Source organism: Dasypus novemcinctus, chromosome 9, assembly GCF_030445035.2.
Source record: "Dasypus novemcinctus isolate mDasNov1 chromosome 9, mDasNov1.1.hap2, whole genome shotgun sequence".
In the NCBI taxonomy this organism is placed as follows: Eukaryota; Metazoa; Chordata; class Mammalia; order Cingulata; family Dasypodidae; genus Dasypus; species Dasypus novemcinctus.
In genome coordinates, this window is record NC_080681.1 from 57,637,116 (window position 1) to 57,653,001 (window position 15,886).

Consider the following 15,886-nt stretch of genomic DNA (forward strand, 5'->3'; position numbering starts at 1 on the left):
ACCCCATTCTTTTAATTTGCCAAAGGGCTGCTGATGCAAAGTACCAGAAATGTATAGGCTTTCATGAAGTGCATCTTATGTAGGGTAAAAAGTTCCAAGGCCGTGAAAAGTCCAACACAAGGTACCATTAAGAGGTGCTTTCTCATCAAAATCAGCTGCCACATGCTGAAGGAAAACGATGGGCCATCGCTGCCTGGTCTCTTCCCCTCTGGGCTTCCTCTTTCAGGCTCAGCTGCTCCACTTTCTTCCTGATTTCAGCTGCAAGCTGGAATAGGGCCTGTCCCTTAGGGCTTCCTATAGCAGTCTCAGCTGTTCTGCTCTCTTCCCAAATTCATTTGTAGGCTATCAGGCATATAGTAAGGCTGATCTCCTCTTGAGCTTCTTCATGGGCCCAGCCTCTTGGGGTTTCATGTTTAGGTGATCCTCCCTCATGTACTGCAGGACCAAATGAGGCATTTTCCTTTTTTCCTCTGTTTGTCTATGTGAGTCCATTTATATCAGACCTAGCAAGGGGGTGGGAACTCAGCCTGAGTCATGCTTCACTAACATAGTTCAATAAAAAGCCTTACAACCATCTTAGAAGGTAATCTAGACAAAGTCCTCTCAACTGAATTCAGTGCAATCAAAGAGTATCACACCCAGAGGAATAGATGAGTTTACAAACATAATATTTCTCTTTTTAGGATTCATAAAATAATTCCAAACTGACACACCCACAATAAAGACTTATCCATCTAAAATCGTAGTATTGCCAAGGTTGAGAAACCCTGGCCTGGCCAAGACTAAGAGTATATTGATGAAAATTTGTGTGAATGTTTTCCATGACCCAGAACTAGGCCACTGACAAAAGGAAGCCATTACAGAGTTTGTCTATTTTGCCAAGGCTACTGTGACAAATATCACACAATGGGTTTGCATAAACAGCAGGAATTTGTTTTTCATACAACTTTGAAGGGTATAATTCCAACATCAAGGTATTGTCAGCGTTTTCTTTCTCCCAGAATCTGCAGCATTCTGGCATTCCTCCATCACATGGCATCACATAATCAATCTCTCTCTCCCTCTGTGTGTGTGTGTGTGTGTGTGTGTCTAACCTCTGTGTTTTCCTCCAACTTCTGGCTTTTCCTGCTATGTCCAGTATCCTTTGTTTTTAAGTACTCCAGTCACAATTTGGCCTCTTCTAAATAGGATCTTTGTAGATCCTTTTCACAAATAAGTCCACACTTTCACAATAACATCTTCAGAGGTCCTATTTACAAATGTGTACAACTGAAGGACTGAGGATTAGGATTTGGGCATGTCTTTATGGGGGATATGATTCAATCCTCAACAAAAGTTATAATAGTTCTCATCAAAAAAAGTCACCTTGGCAAGTTGAGGTGGTTGGTAGTAAGCCGTAGCAGAGAGAAACAGGAAGTATGATTAGGTTCCTGGATCTGCCCAAGGAATTAACAACTAGAAAGAAAACAGATTCATTGGGTCACATCAAGGAAGAATCAAATGAAAGAACCAAGTGAAGAAGTTAAGTGTCATGAAAAAGGAAGTGTCAGCTTTAAACTACTTTCAGACCCTAAGAGAATGAAGTTAACTCATGATAATAGCAGCCAAGTTTCAACTTTCCTACTCATTGCCTATCATTTTCTCTCCCACAATGATAAAAGACACATATAAGCTGAGATTCAGTCACCATCCATATCCTCAACTTTCATGATTTCCATCTGCATAAAATCCTGGTTCAAAGTAGTTAGTACTATTTTTTGGGAGGTATCTTTTTTTTTCTCTATTTTTTTTAAAAAAATGTTACATTCAAAAAATGTAAGAGGTTCCCACATACCCCCTAATTAATTGTGGATATGTTTCATGACTTGATGTAAACATTAGACTTTTATTGCATAATAGATAATTCATTAGAAAGGTCACAATATCTCTGAAGTGATCATTTAGGGGCAGGGCAAGAATTTCCTCTACTAAATAAAGAGACAGTAGTGGGGGGGGGGCGTAGAGAAAGCTAGTCATTTTATTTCTATACCTCATGATCTTTGCTTCTTCAGTGTATAACAAACTAATAATGGGGCCAATACTCAATCTCATATCTGACTCCAAATCCAATTCACTTTTACCAAATAAACTCAAATATATATTTGGCTCAAAACAAATACAGACCTTTATATAAATTGCCATATTTCACCACACACACATGCAAAATCCTGCCTCATTGCATTAATGATAGTGGAAAACTTGTTTTGTTGTTTTAAACTTTAAAGGGCAGGTCTAGAAAGTCTTTACTTGAGTCTTGGTTGAGCCTACTACTAAGGCAGGAGCCCTCTCGAGTCTCCTTGGAATCTCTGATGATCACAGAGTGGCCTCTTCATTCTCCTTCATCGGAGATGAAATATCCCACTTTCCAGCTTAAGCTCTAAGAACAGTTCAGCTGACAGACTCCCCAGTTATTCTTTAGCCAGCATTGTGGTCTTTCTCCTTACGTATGCACAACCTATTTCTCCAAAAAGACTAGGAAACACCTATAGATTTCTGTATCTCTTTGACTGTATGGAACTTTCCTCCTCAGAACTCTGCCCCACATCTTCCAGCCCCCTCAAACTGCCTGAATCCTAATCTCTCTTTGTTCAATTCAGGAGGAACACTGGACTGTTTTCTACCTCCCTGCATTCAGCATCTAAAAATTGCCTCCAGATAGAAAGTCATGGTGACCAATCATAGGACTTACCTTGTCTCTTTCCCTTTCTCCTGTACTGCCTTGTGTCCAATGCCTGAAAAGAGCTGGTTCGTATTATTTTGTCAATTTTTGTAGTAGTTTATTGCAAGAAGGTATGTGTGGCTATTGTTCCTCAATACAACTTGTAGTAGAATTCTAGAATTATGTTTTTAAAACTATATTTTAAAACATTCCAATTTGTCATACTTTTTTACTTATAGCATTCCAATAGTTACTCAAGTTAAAATCCAAAATATACATATATTTTGCTTTACATATAATGTAAGATCTTGGTGGTGGGGTGATGTGTGGGAGACCTGTATGATGATATTATGTTTGTTTTACAAGTTCACAACTTTTACATTAATTGTTTATGTATGTTCATATATGAATGATATACTTCAATAAAATGTTGTTTTTTAAAAATCCTAGTTCTTTACATGGCATACAATATTTTCTAAACTCTAATCTTTACTTATAGTTCCACACACACAAGGCCTGTGGTCTGGCCTCAACAAACTTTGATAATTCTTTCTTGGAATAACAACAGTACAATTATGAAAGCACAATATGCTTTCTCAGCACCCTGTTTATCCCAATGTAACGCTTATACCACTTTATTGAAATTTCCTGCTGATATATTTGCTTCCCCAATAAAATGTATTTTATGCTCTTAGGAAATGAAACAGTCTTATTCACTGTTCAGAAATTTTTGCACAATTAGTATCTGTTGAATGAATGTAAGAATGGAAGAAAAAAAGGTAGGTAGGCAGGCAGGAAGGAAAGAAATAATTGATTGTGAGCTGATTTTAGAACTTTTCTCCATTGCTGGCTGCTGCAATATGATAGATAACAGAACAAGTGAAAAACTAGAGCTTTTTATTTCTCTGTGTGTGCTGCTGTTGTTGTTTGGGGTTTTTTATTTATTTATTTTGTTTGCTTTTGAAGCCTCTGTTGCAATTATCTCGATTTGTGGCTTCTATAATTTCATCTGCCCATAGACACTCCCTTCATTTTTCCTTAAAATGCCATTATTTTAGTGCTCTAAAAACACTTCCCAGAATTAGTAACTTTTCTATTTGTGGTACATTCTCATAAAAATCATTTGCTTCTTTTGATATGCCTTAATTAAGCTGAACTTCACTCATATTAATCAAAGGTGATTAATGAACTGAACACCATTATAAATTACACAGTTCAAGTTGTCTTTGAAATTTATAGACAAATTACAATGTATGTGCAAGTATAACAAAAATCTTTATGAAGAAAGGTGGTAAGTAGAATATTGGCTTCCAAAATGCCCGTATCCTGATGCCTGGAATTCATGGCGGTTACCTTATATGGCAAAAGGGACCTTGAAGATAAGCTTAAGGTTAAGAACCTTGAGGTGAGGAGATTTTCCTGGACTATCTAGATGGACCCAATATAACCACATGAGTCCTTAAAAGTAGAAAAGTAAGGCAGAATAATGGACCAGAGAGATGGGGTTATAGAAAAGGTAGGAGAGATTCAAAATGGGAGAGAGATTCATCCCCTTGCTGGCTTTGAAAATGAAGGAAGGAAGCCACGAGCCAAAGAATGAGGTGGCACTGGAATCTGAACATGGCCCTCAGCTGACAGTCAGCAAGGAAATAATGACCTCAGCTCCACAACTGCTAGGAACGTAATTCTGCCAATACCTGAGGGACCAAAATCAGAGGCTTCAGAAGGAGCATAACCCTGCTGACTCCTTGTTTGGCCAGTGAGACCCTGTATTAGTTTTCCATTGCTTCTGTAACTAATAACCATCATCTTAGTGGGTTAAAAAACACAGATTTATTATCTTATAGTTCTGTAAATCAGATGTATGTTAGTAGTCTCACCAGATTAAAATCAAGGTGTCAGCAGGCAATGTTCCATTTTGGAGAATTCATTTCTCGATGTCCCTGAAGGTCACTACTGGTTTCCAGAGGTCACAGCTTTCTTTGGCTCATGCCCCTCTTCCTCTACCTTCAATGCTATCAATAGTGGGTTGAGCTCCTTACCATATCACCTGTCTCTGACCTGCTCTTCTTCCTTCCTCTTCCTCTCTTTAAGAGTTTATGTGATTATATTGGGCCTCCCTATATAATCTCTCCATCTTTACAACCTTGATGTTAAACACATATGGAGAGGACTTTTGGCTCTACAAAGTAATGGAGTTATAGGTTCCAAGAATTAGGTTGTACACATCTTTGGGGAAACATTACTCTGCCTATCACAAACCTACACTGGACTTCTGACGTATATCACTGTAAGATAAAAAACACAGGTTTTATTAAGCTGCTAAATTTGTCATAATTTGTTATGGAAGCAATACATAACTAATACAAAAGCCAAAACCATCTTTCAGAGATTAAATTAACATTTGTATGGTGCTCTTTTGGTTTGCTAAGGCCGCTGATGCAAAAACACCAGAAATGGTTTGATCTTTATAATGGGAATTTTATTAGGGGAAAATCTTACAGTTCTGAGGCTGGGAAAATGACCAAATCAAGACATCATCAGTGATGCTTTTTCACCAAAGTTTGACTGCTAGCAGATCCTGTAGTCCTCTCTTCCAAGTTTCTCCTCAAGCTCAGCTGTGGGCAATCAGGCATCTTTCCCTGGCCTCATCTCTTTGGAACTTTTTGGGGTTTCTCTGTCTTTCTGCAGCTGAAAGCGTAGCTGGCTTTCTCTGTGAGTGTTTCCAGATCTCAGTTGATATAAGACCCCAGTAAGAAAGTAGACATCTAACCTGGGTCATGCCTCACTGACACAGCCCAATCAAAATATCCCATACCCACGGGAATGTATTAATTTAAGAACACGTTCCACAAAAGACAATCCAGGACAAATGCTATATAGTTCCAAGAGCAAGTGTGACACATACATGATGTAATTTAGCTCTTACAGGGAGGTAAGCATTTTTATTATCCTTATTTACATGCAGTTCTCCCCATTTATAAAATGGGAACTAAGGTAGTTTTAAATGCATACAGGTCAGGCACATAGGTTTTATAGTCAATTCTTGATTTCATATATGTCTCTGGCTCTGTCAGCAAGATATTTAACTACTTTAACCATTAGAGTCTTAGTCTATGTAATGAAATCTACCTCATAAGTTTATGTTAACTGAGGAATCCATGGCCAAACATGGATTCCTCTTAAGGCTCCATGGGCCCAGCTTCTTCTGATATCAGCTGTAGTCTGGCATAGGGCTCAGCCACTCCGTTCTCTTCGGCTGCAAACTATCAGGTGAATGGCTCATCTCTCTCCGAGGCCCCAGTCTCAAGATCTATTCTCTTCCATGACTATGGAGCTCTCTCTATTCCTCTGTGTATCTTTTCTGTCTTCTTGATTGAGTGTCCCTTTATATAGCCCATCAAGACTCAACATTGCACACCCTAATGATGTTGTCAAATCAAAACCCTAATCTTCATTTAATCAAGTAAACATAAAGACTTTGATTTTAAATCAATCAAAGGGTATGCCTAGAGGAACAGAGCAGTTTACAAACATAATCTATATCTCTTTTTGGAATTCATAAATGATATCAAACTGTCACAGCACCTAATCCCTATGCTTCAAATCTGAGGAATAAAATGTAGCTTATTGCAACGACAGATTCAGACCATTATACATTCTGTCATAAACTACAAAATTGTGAGGGGCAGAGTGTAACCTATAGCTGCAGTGCTTCAGTATGTGTTCATCAATTGTAACAAATGTGTCACACTAATGAAGGATGTTGTTGTTAATGTGAGAATGTGTGGGAGGAGGACAGGGGGCATATGGGAATCCCCACTAATTTTTGTGTAACATTTATGTAATCTAAAGCTTCTTTAAAAATAAAGAAAAATTAGTCAATTTTTAAAACTAGTTTTTCCCACGGAATGTATACCAGGAACGATTAACATGTTAAAAGCCTCTAATAAATAAGTAATAGAAGGCATGTATATGCCACACAAGATTTGTAGGATTTGGGATTTTTTTGTTTTGGTTGTTTTTTTTTTTTTTAATTTATTTTGGAGCATGAAACTTAGACCTGCTAGACTCGATTGTGACTAAATCAGGAAAGAGTTCTCTGACGAGGTATTGTTTAAGCAAAGATTTTAAAGATAAGTAGAATTTAGGTGGGTGAATTGAGATGTAGAATATTCTAAGAAGAATGAAAACCTGCATATGGATAAATCAGGCCAAATGGACACTATCTCAGCCTGCAATTCTCATCAGAAGCCCAAAGCTGAAAGCCATCTCTGAATTCTGTTTTTGACAAGTTTCTATTCAAGTATTATTATTGATATATACATTTTTAAGAAAGGAAAGAAATGGATTAAGTAGACTAAATTGTTCTTATGAATACTGGCAAAGAGAGAGTGACTCCAAGATGAAATCAAGCTTCCATTCAGAAAGGCAAGGAAGATGTGTTTACTGCTGTCCTACAATGATATGAGAACTGAACTGGCCATTGCTGTGAACACCCCTTGAGCAGCTAGCTGCCTTACCCTCACTTCTGGTCCCTACTGAATATCATGTTAAGACAGAAGTACCCATCCTTGAATGCAGTCAACCTGTCACCATGGAAACAATATTTCACTAAACCAACCGCCACAGTATGCCTAAGCCTATGAATTACAATAATAGCTATTGTTTTTAAACTCCTATGAAGTATTACAGTTTTAAGCACTTTCCTTGCATTAACCCACTTAATCATCACAATAACTGTATGAGATAGGTTTTGTTATTATCCTCACACATAACAGATGCGTAAACTAAAGGTTAAGTAATTTGTACAATGTCACATAACTAGTAAGTACAGAGCTGAATTTGAACCCAGATAGTCTGGTTCTAGAATCCACAGCCCTATCCACACAACAGAGTATAGTGCATAGAAGAGATACTTGTAAAATATCAACTATAGTGATGGACAAAAGTGAAGGGAAAAAATTGTAATAATTGTAAATGAAACATTACAAGAAATTTTTGAAATTCAGTTTCGAAGAACACCACCTAGTAATAAATGGCCAAGGGACACGTTAGTGTTAAGTTGTTAAACTTATCTTCATGTAGAGCAGACTTAAAAGAGTGGGATGACTCTTTCTGGGCAAGAGTTTTGGAAAACAATTGAAATGCCAAGCAGTGTGTAATCATTGGCATACCATCTGTGTTTTGCATTCAAAGACCAGTAACTGAGACATAAGGACCCCTGGAACAGTTTTGAGAATTATTTAGGAGGCAAAATTGACTGGACATAGTGACTGATGTATGTATGGACTGAGATTTTTTTTTAAAAAGTGTTGTCAAAATTGATGTTAAGGCTACTAGCTTGAGCAACTGGGTGATGATCAAAGCATTCACTGAGAATTAGAACACAGGGGAATCTGCAGACCTGGCAGGAAAAGTAAGTTCGTTTTAGGTCCTATTGACTTTGAAGCCTGTGAGACTTCCAAGTGAAGATGTCCAGAAGTTGAATATTTGAATAAGGCCTAAATATATCAATCTATAGATAAGGGCTAAATAAATCAATATCAGACTTGTCAAAATATACATAGTAATGAAATAAAATTAATAGATAAGATACCTTGAACAAGTATATTAGTTGAAGATAAAAAATGTCATAGACCACAGACAATATCTGATGGATGGGAAGACACAGAAAGTTCTGAAAAAGTGAGAAAAATGGTCAAAGAGAGTAAAAGAAAAGCAGGGAAGAGATGTTTATACTGTTATATATTTTTTGGAAACATCTGAGTTTTCTGGAGCAATATCTATGCTGTTGCTAACAATTTTATATACAAAAAAGAGTATGTTCAAACCCCTCTCCATTCCCTAAAGCCAAATACCAAGATTTTGTTTAGTGGTTATTATAGAATTCTTTCTAGCCAGGTTTAATAAACAATTTCAGAAAGATACTAGGAAGCCTAGTTACATTCTTTTTTTTCCCCAGCTTTCCTTTTTGAAGATAGGGATAATTGCTGCTACATGATTGAAAACTCATGGCATTTCTTCAGTTCTCTTTTTTTTTTTTTTTTGAGATAAATCTATCTATGCTTTGAAGAGACTATGCACAAAGGAAAATCACTGTTTAGATCATATGCAGTACTTATCTTTCTCCCAAAATTGCATTTAATGCTTTTGTTATTCTTTGTAATTTTGAAAAGGACCAATAATGACTGTAGTGTCTCCTCCCATCCCTGCCACCTCCTATCACTTTAGAATCTCAGCAAGGATGACAATTCCTTTTAACCTACTTTCCCTTCTTCATGACCCCATGAGAAAGGTGGCAACTTCCTCAAATGTTAAGTGTTTGCTTTGGTACTCTGTGCTCTATGCTTACAGGGTTTTATTAATTCATTAGTTAATGCATTTATTTATCCAACAGTTTTTATCAAGTTTCTTTGATCTTCAAGCATTATGCTAGAGCTAGGCACAGAGATGAACAAAACAAAGCAAAAACAAAAACAGGCCTTCATGGAGAATGGTAGAACCTGGACCAGAAGAGGCCCAGCATATCACAATATTTTTATAACTCATCTTGTTGTATAGGAGATGAGATGTGTGGTTAGTACATATCCCTCAAAGACTCCAAAATCCTTGGCTTTGTCAGTGTTGCTCAGCCTTGGTCTTTTCCCATCCATTTCTTGGAATAGGTTAATTTACATGGCAAATATGAACTGAGGTGTTCTATTTTACACTTCCAGTGTACTATGATTGAATCCAGTAGCCTTGGCAGGGGAGTGATTGGGAAAGAGGGGAACACAGCTGAGTGTCTCAGGACAGAATTAGCTTTCAGAATACAGTAAAGAATTACTTCTAAGGACAACAGAGGCCAAAAACAACCAAAGATGCTGCCATGAAAATTACAGAAAATGAGTAAACTCCAGGGATTAAAGCACAGGCAAAGCAAATCCAAGTTCCAAATCTGGAATTCAAATAGGGTTAAAGCATCAGATGGCCAGAAATGATCACTGGTAAGATGACTGAGAATAGCATAAGGATGAGTTTGAGATGGAACCAGAGATTTTGTGTGAAAATAAGAGAATGCTTAGAGCACAACTTTGGGAGAACTGATGTATTATGGAAACAGCAGGATATCTTAAAGTACCAGGAATCAGGCAGGGAAAATAAGATGTTGACCATGCACTTATATTAGTATAGTAATTAGTATTGGCAATATCATCCATTCACTGGCTCTGTAACTGCTGAGTTGTGCAATACATAACCATTTACTGGTAATTCTGGTGGTTGTAAATAAGAACCTTGTTCAATGGTGGAGTAAGAAAAGGTCTCTAAAAATGGTTATACCGGTGTACCCTTTTGTGTTGTGAGATGCTTTGGTCCTGATATTAGTGACATCTGCCATACTGGCCCCTCTTGCACTTACTCTCATTCTTCCCTACTCTGCCAATTAGGAAAGAGTACTTGTTTTTCCTTTATTTTTAAAATCCAGTGTTTTTCTCTCTTCGTTCTACTTAATGATTTGTTCAAGGATAAAATAATAGTTGATAATGTTTGCTTTACAATTTTATATCTGCTTTTAAAGGCATGTAATTTTGGGGTATCATTTCTTAAAATTATGGCAGTACACATAAATTGAAATATTCAAGTGAAATTTCAATATTGAAAACAATTTTGACCCTGATAAATTTCTTTCATGACGTTTCAAAATGGTATACCTTTTCACATATGACAGCTTCATTTTGTACTGCTGGACTAGGGCATGTAATTTCATGTAACCTGTTACTGTACATGAGTGCTCTACAGGCTTTAACCTCCATTTATTTCTGCAATTACTTTCTAATTCAAGTTATACTTTAAAAATTCTTGTATGTTTATAAGGATTTTGTCTTCGCTATGTGTGTTTCAATATATTTTAGACAAATTTAAGTCGAGTACCTAAATCGTAAACATGAAAACAATAGAAAAAGAAGGGACTAGAAAAATCAATATATATTAGTATTGGAGTTGGATCAGGGTACCAGGTTAAGTTATGAAAATAATTTTAAAATTAGATTTTAAGATAATGGACTTTGAAGACAATTGTTCCACTTCCTTTTAGGAAGCATGGAAACCGAACTCGGGACCTCCCATGTGCGAGGGAGGGGCCCAATTGCTTGAACTACCTCTATTCCCTGCTTTGCTGTGTCTCTCATTATGCTTTTCCTTCTTGTGTCACTTGTTGTATCATCTTGTTACATCAGCTTGACATGTCAGCCCATCGCGTCTGCCTGTCCTCCCCAGGAGGCTCTGGGAACTGAACCTGGGACCTCGCATGTGGTAGGTGGAAGCTCAACCACTCACTCAAGCCATGTCTGCTTCCCAAAAATTGTTACTTTTGAGGGCTTACCTCTGAAAGACAATGTTTACAAATGGATACCTGAAGGAGTTAACGTATTGTCAACTACCACATTAAAAATATATTTTTCCACACTCCCCATCTCCAACTTAGAATCAGTGAAAGAAACAGAGAAAAGATTTAGTCATTTATATTCTAAACATCCAAGGATTCAATTGACAAAGTCATAGTTACTTGGAGAGCAGACTGTGTAGAAGCTGATGCAGGCCCAGACAAGGAGGCTAAAAGGAAAAAAGTTATATGGAATATTTGGAAGGCCATAACTAAATTTCATTTTGTTTATTCCCATAAAATTAAAGGGAATCTTCCTACATTTTTCCTAATTTCCACGTCATTACAATAGTTTTGACTAGAAACTAATTGACTTTTGAAACCACACCATCCAATGGAAGCTGTTTCATTTCTTATTTCCCTTTCTTGTGTGCTGAAATATGATTTGCCAAAGCCTTACCAAGGAGGGAAAAGCGTCTACAATCCTGAAATTCACAGGGGTCCATTCTTCTGATAATTAGGATCTTTCCCTTCCAATGATTCTCTATTTTCAGATAAATAAAAATTCTATTATTTCACTAAGGATTCTTTTTTTTCTTATTAAATCTCATTCACTTGTGGATCATCTTTCATCTGTGATTATATCTTCAAAAATTTAATATACTGCTATTTTAATCAAATAGAATGTTTTCTCTGGAATATTAAAAAAATAAAAAAAATTTATTTTGTTATTATGGCTACTTAACTCTTAAATAGTCATAAAGTCTTATTCTGAAATTTATTGGGTGGATTACATATAGTGTGGATAGTGTATCTTTCTTGGCAACAATACTAATTTTGGAAATTGAAAATATTACAGTGGTTTGATTTACCTTTATATTCCTATCAAGCTGTCTGTCTTGAAACCTTGAGTGTGGGTATGTTATTTCCCCAAAATAAAAGTAACATTTAGTTAGGTTAAGTGTCAAATTGCTAGCTTACACTGTATAAAAGTCAATATGTACCAAGTTATTTTAGTGAATTTCATCTACACTGCTAGGAGGTTGTTGAACTCAATTACAGAAATGTGCACAGTTCTGTTTGATGTGTGATGAGGTTGGGAGACCACAATCAATTAAAAAGAACACATGTATATCCTGTTCTGGGGAAACAGTTGTTATTGTATCCCTTGTTCATCTCATGCTTTTTTTCTTTCTGAGTTTTCCTCTGAACACAGGAGAACAAAGGATTTAATAATTCCCCAGTTTCGCTTGAATCGTTTTGTCAGCAATATTTAGCTTCAAGTCATGAGATTGTTGTTTTACTTGAATGAAGCCTCAGTCAGCCATGATTAAAAATGCTACACTTTTTTTTTCTTGTAGCAAAACCATTTGAAAATGGACAATATTTGGACATTTATGGAATTACGAGAGACCAGGCTGGAGAATATGAATGCAGTGCAGAAAATGATGTGTCATTCCCAGATGTGAAAAAAGTTAAAGTTGTCGTAAACTGTAAGTCCCACACCTTTTTTTTCACCACAAATTCAGAGAAAATATCAAACACCGAACTTTGTTACTGTTTTTTTAAGAGGTTGTCTATTGATAAAGATCACCTACTGACAGTGAAAATGTATCATGTTGGTATCTTGATCAAATTATTTAACACTTATTGTCTCAAGTAACCATAAAATCATTCAATTTGATGTAGAGTTTGAAATTTCCCTTTATCATCCTGTTCCCCTGCATTCTAAACTGTGGTATCCTAATCTCTAAAACACTGTAGATACATAGTGTTTTCTTCATTCTCATGGGTTTCACCTGGAGTGTAATCTAACCAAATTTAAGCACGTAAGTCAAAACCTTATGGAAATGAAATATGCTGGTCTGTACCAAAGACAAAGCTCTAGCTGTGGTACTCTATTTCTCAAATGATTTAACTCTAGTTAGTTTGGAAAATACTGAGACTCTGAAGAAAAAAATTCCCATAGACATCTCATTAGCAGGTTTGATTACTGGGAGATGACTGCACAATAATCATTGCCATTATCTTACACCAAATATAACAACAGGAAATGCCCCAAACACTGATATAAGAAAAATTTTCAGTAGCATTTGATTATGTAGTTTATGGTCTCAATATCGATGACTACAATAGTCTGCACTTTTCAAAAATTTCCCCTTGCACTCAAAATTCTTCACAAAATTTAACTTCTTCAAAGGAAATACCTTTGTAACAATAATATTTTACCCAAAATGTTTAGAATCTAAAACTTCCAATTTTTCATCCCATTTATATACTTTATATATATATATATATAGTCATTGCTAATAATGTGTACTTAGTTTTATATCATAGATCAGAAAAAATTGTTCCAACTATATCCAAAAATGATAAAACTAATTAGCAGTTGTTTCATATTAATATGAATCTTTTAGCCCTATGGGCCAAAAAGATAACTATTAAAATACTCTTGACAGTTTGCTACAGCAAACTGCTGTCATCAGGTAACATTGGTCTGTATCTAATCTATATATTTGAGACTGAATTATCTCTGTGGAATAGACAGCAAATATGCATGATATCAGTTTAATAGGCAGCTTCTGGAGCAGGGTTTCTCATTGACAATTCTGTAGACAAACCTTTTCAGAATCATCCAAGTTCATTAAAAATTGAAAATGCCTGGACCCCTATGTCAGCCTTACTGAGTCAGAATTCTTGGGGTGTAAGCCTGGAAATCTGCCTTTCTAACTATTTCCCAGTCATTCTCTGGGCTCCTGTTGCAGAGGGCTGCTTTTGAATTCTCTGGAATTTTCTGAAATAAGAGGTATCAAGCATGTGAAAATTTCTGACTATTTTATAACCAACCATGTTTACCTGAATATGTGTGTACTGATTTTATTGTTGAAGGGTTAGGAAGGAAGGTGAAAGAAATGTATTTTTCACAATGAGCGCAAGTAAATGAAAAGACAGAGTGAAAACTGTCAAATAAATAAGGCAGTTAGCAAGACAATGCAACCCAGTCTCCAACCTCCAATACAATTGGTCTCTGAAAAGATGTCTCCAATGGGTATGAAATGTAAGACCCCAGCTGCTATGTGGATTCTCACGGCCCATACTCTATGTACAATCCGCAATTGCCTTTTTTTCCAATCCTGTGACTTTAATTCATTATCATTTATTTCTTAGTCTGATTTTCTTTTTTTCCTAGACAAGCTGTCCTTAGGCAGAAAGATCAGCTAAAGAGGCAGAAATGTAGGGAGAAACTGAATTGAAGGGAAAACATTCCCACTAAATTAGTCATCATCCCAATGAATTGAGTACCTTGGGAGGACAAACACTGGGGAAACAAAGTGTCAAGAACTGTGAAAGGTCTGCTTCAGTTTGGTGGATGCTGATAGAAGACTGAAACAAACTGTAGCTAGAGTATTATCATTTTCTTGCATTAGCTCTCCAGTCCCCAATTAATATACGGCAACTTGATGAGGAAGAGGCGACACAAACAAGCTCAGAGGATTTATGTCATAGCTGAGGCAGGCACCCTGAATTTAGGAAATTTGGATTTTCTGTAACAGGCTACAAGCAAACCTTTACCCCAGAAGGAGAAATTATATTTATTATATTAAACCGTAAACAAGCCTGCCCTTTGCTCCATAAGAACTATGTCTATCTGCCAAGACTGGTCTCTGTACAAACATCCTTAAAGAGATGTGATGTGGGGGCATTTTTGGGGACTTGAAGTTATCCTAAATCATCTTGCAGGGACAGATGCAGGACATTATATATCCTGCCATAACCCACTGAATGGCCTGGGGAAGAGTATAAACTACAGTGTAATTCTAATACATGCAGAGCAGCAGTGCCCCCAAATGTATTCAACAAATGCAATGAATGTGCCAAATGATGAAAGAGGTTGATGATGTGGGAGGAGTGGCAGAGTTGGGGTTTGGGGTATATGGGAACCTCTTATTTTTTTTAATGGAACATTTTTTTGTGATCTATGTATCTTTTAAAAAGACATTTAAAAAAAAAAAGTCAGAAACAAAAGCTGCCAGGGCCTTTGCTTGCAAGATGTGCAGAAACACGAGAGACCCATGGAGAATTCCAAAACAAGATGGAGCAATAAAGTTTGAAGCACAATCTAGAGACCTTCCCTCAGGTGAAGAGCGTATGCCAGTGGATGCTGGAGGGTGTCAGTTGTCTTAGAATAGATAGGAAATAATTTGTTAATGAACTTTAACTTGAAAGGAAAAAGGAATGAAGAGGGGGAAAGTTAAAGAAAAAAAAAGGTGAAAGGGTATTCTTTAAATCATAACATACACCATCTTTTTTTAAGAACTAATTTTATGTAGATAAAGTATAGTCACAGGTGGGCATATTGCTGTGAATATAGTAACTTATCTTGACTTAAAAAATGGACCAGAAATATGTTTAAGTGATTTTTAACAATTTTATGTCTCTTACTCCTCACCCAATTAAGCATTTGTTCACTTTTTCTTAAATGTCCGATGAAGAATTGTATTTAATACTGATTGATAAATTTACAACTCTTGAATCAATATTTTATGAAAGACATTTTTGTCAAGATCTAAATTCTGCTTTGGTTTTGAATACTTTGATCACATATACAACAGGAATATCTAAGTTGATTTGGTGTATTTGAGTATGTGTGTATATGTTCCTGATTGTGATGCAGTCTGGAAAGTGTTAATTTTGTGAATTTTCCCCTTTAAAAGTCAAAGTTTGAAAGCTAATTATGAATTTTACTCAACTGAGTCCCCAAAGGAAATCAGTGAAAGCCTACTGAACAAATTTCAGTTCATCAATGTCCAAAACTGAGCATA

At 36.3% G+C, this 15,886-nt stretch overlaps 1 protein-coding gene across 1 annotated transcript in view; it reads left to right on the forward strand.

Annotated features, from left to right (window-relative positions):
- Positions 1 to 15,886, forward strand: part of NEGR1 (neuronal growth regulator 1) — a 923,741-nt gene that overhangs the window by 618,573 nt on the left and 289,282 nt on the right. Inside the window, exon 4 of the mRNA XM_004464253.3 lies at positions 12,425 to 12,556. Within this exon, the coding sequence (XP_004464310.1) occupies positions 12,425 to 12,556 (132 nt within the window). The remainder of the gene's footprint in view (positions 1 to 12,424; positions 12,557 to 15,886) is intronic.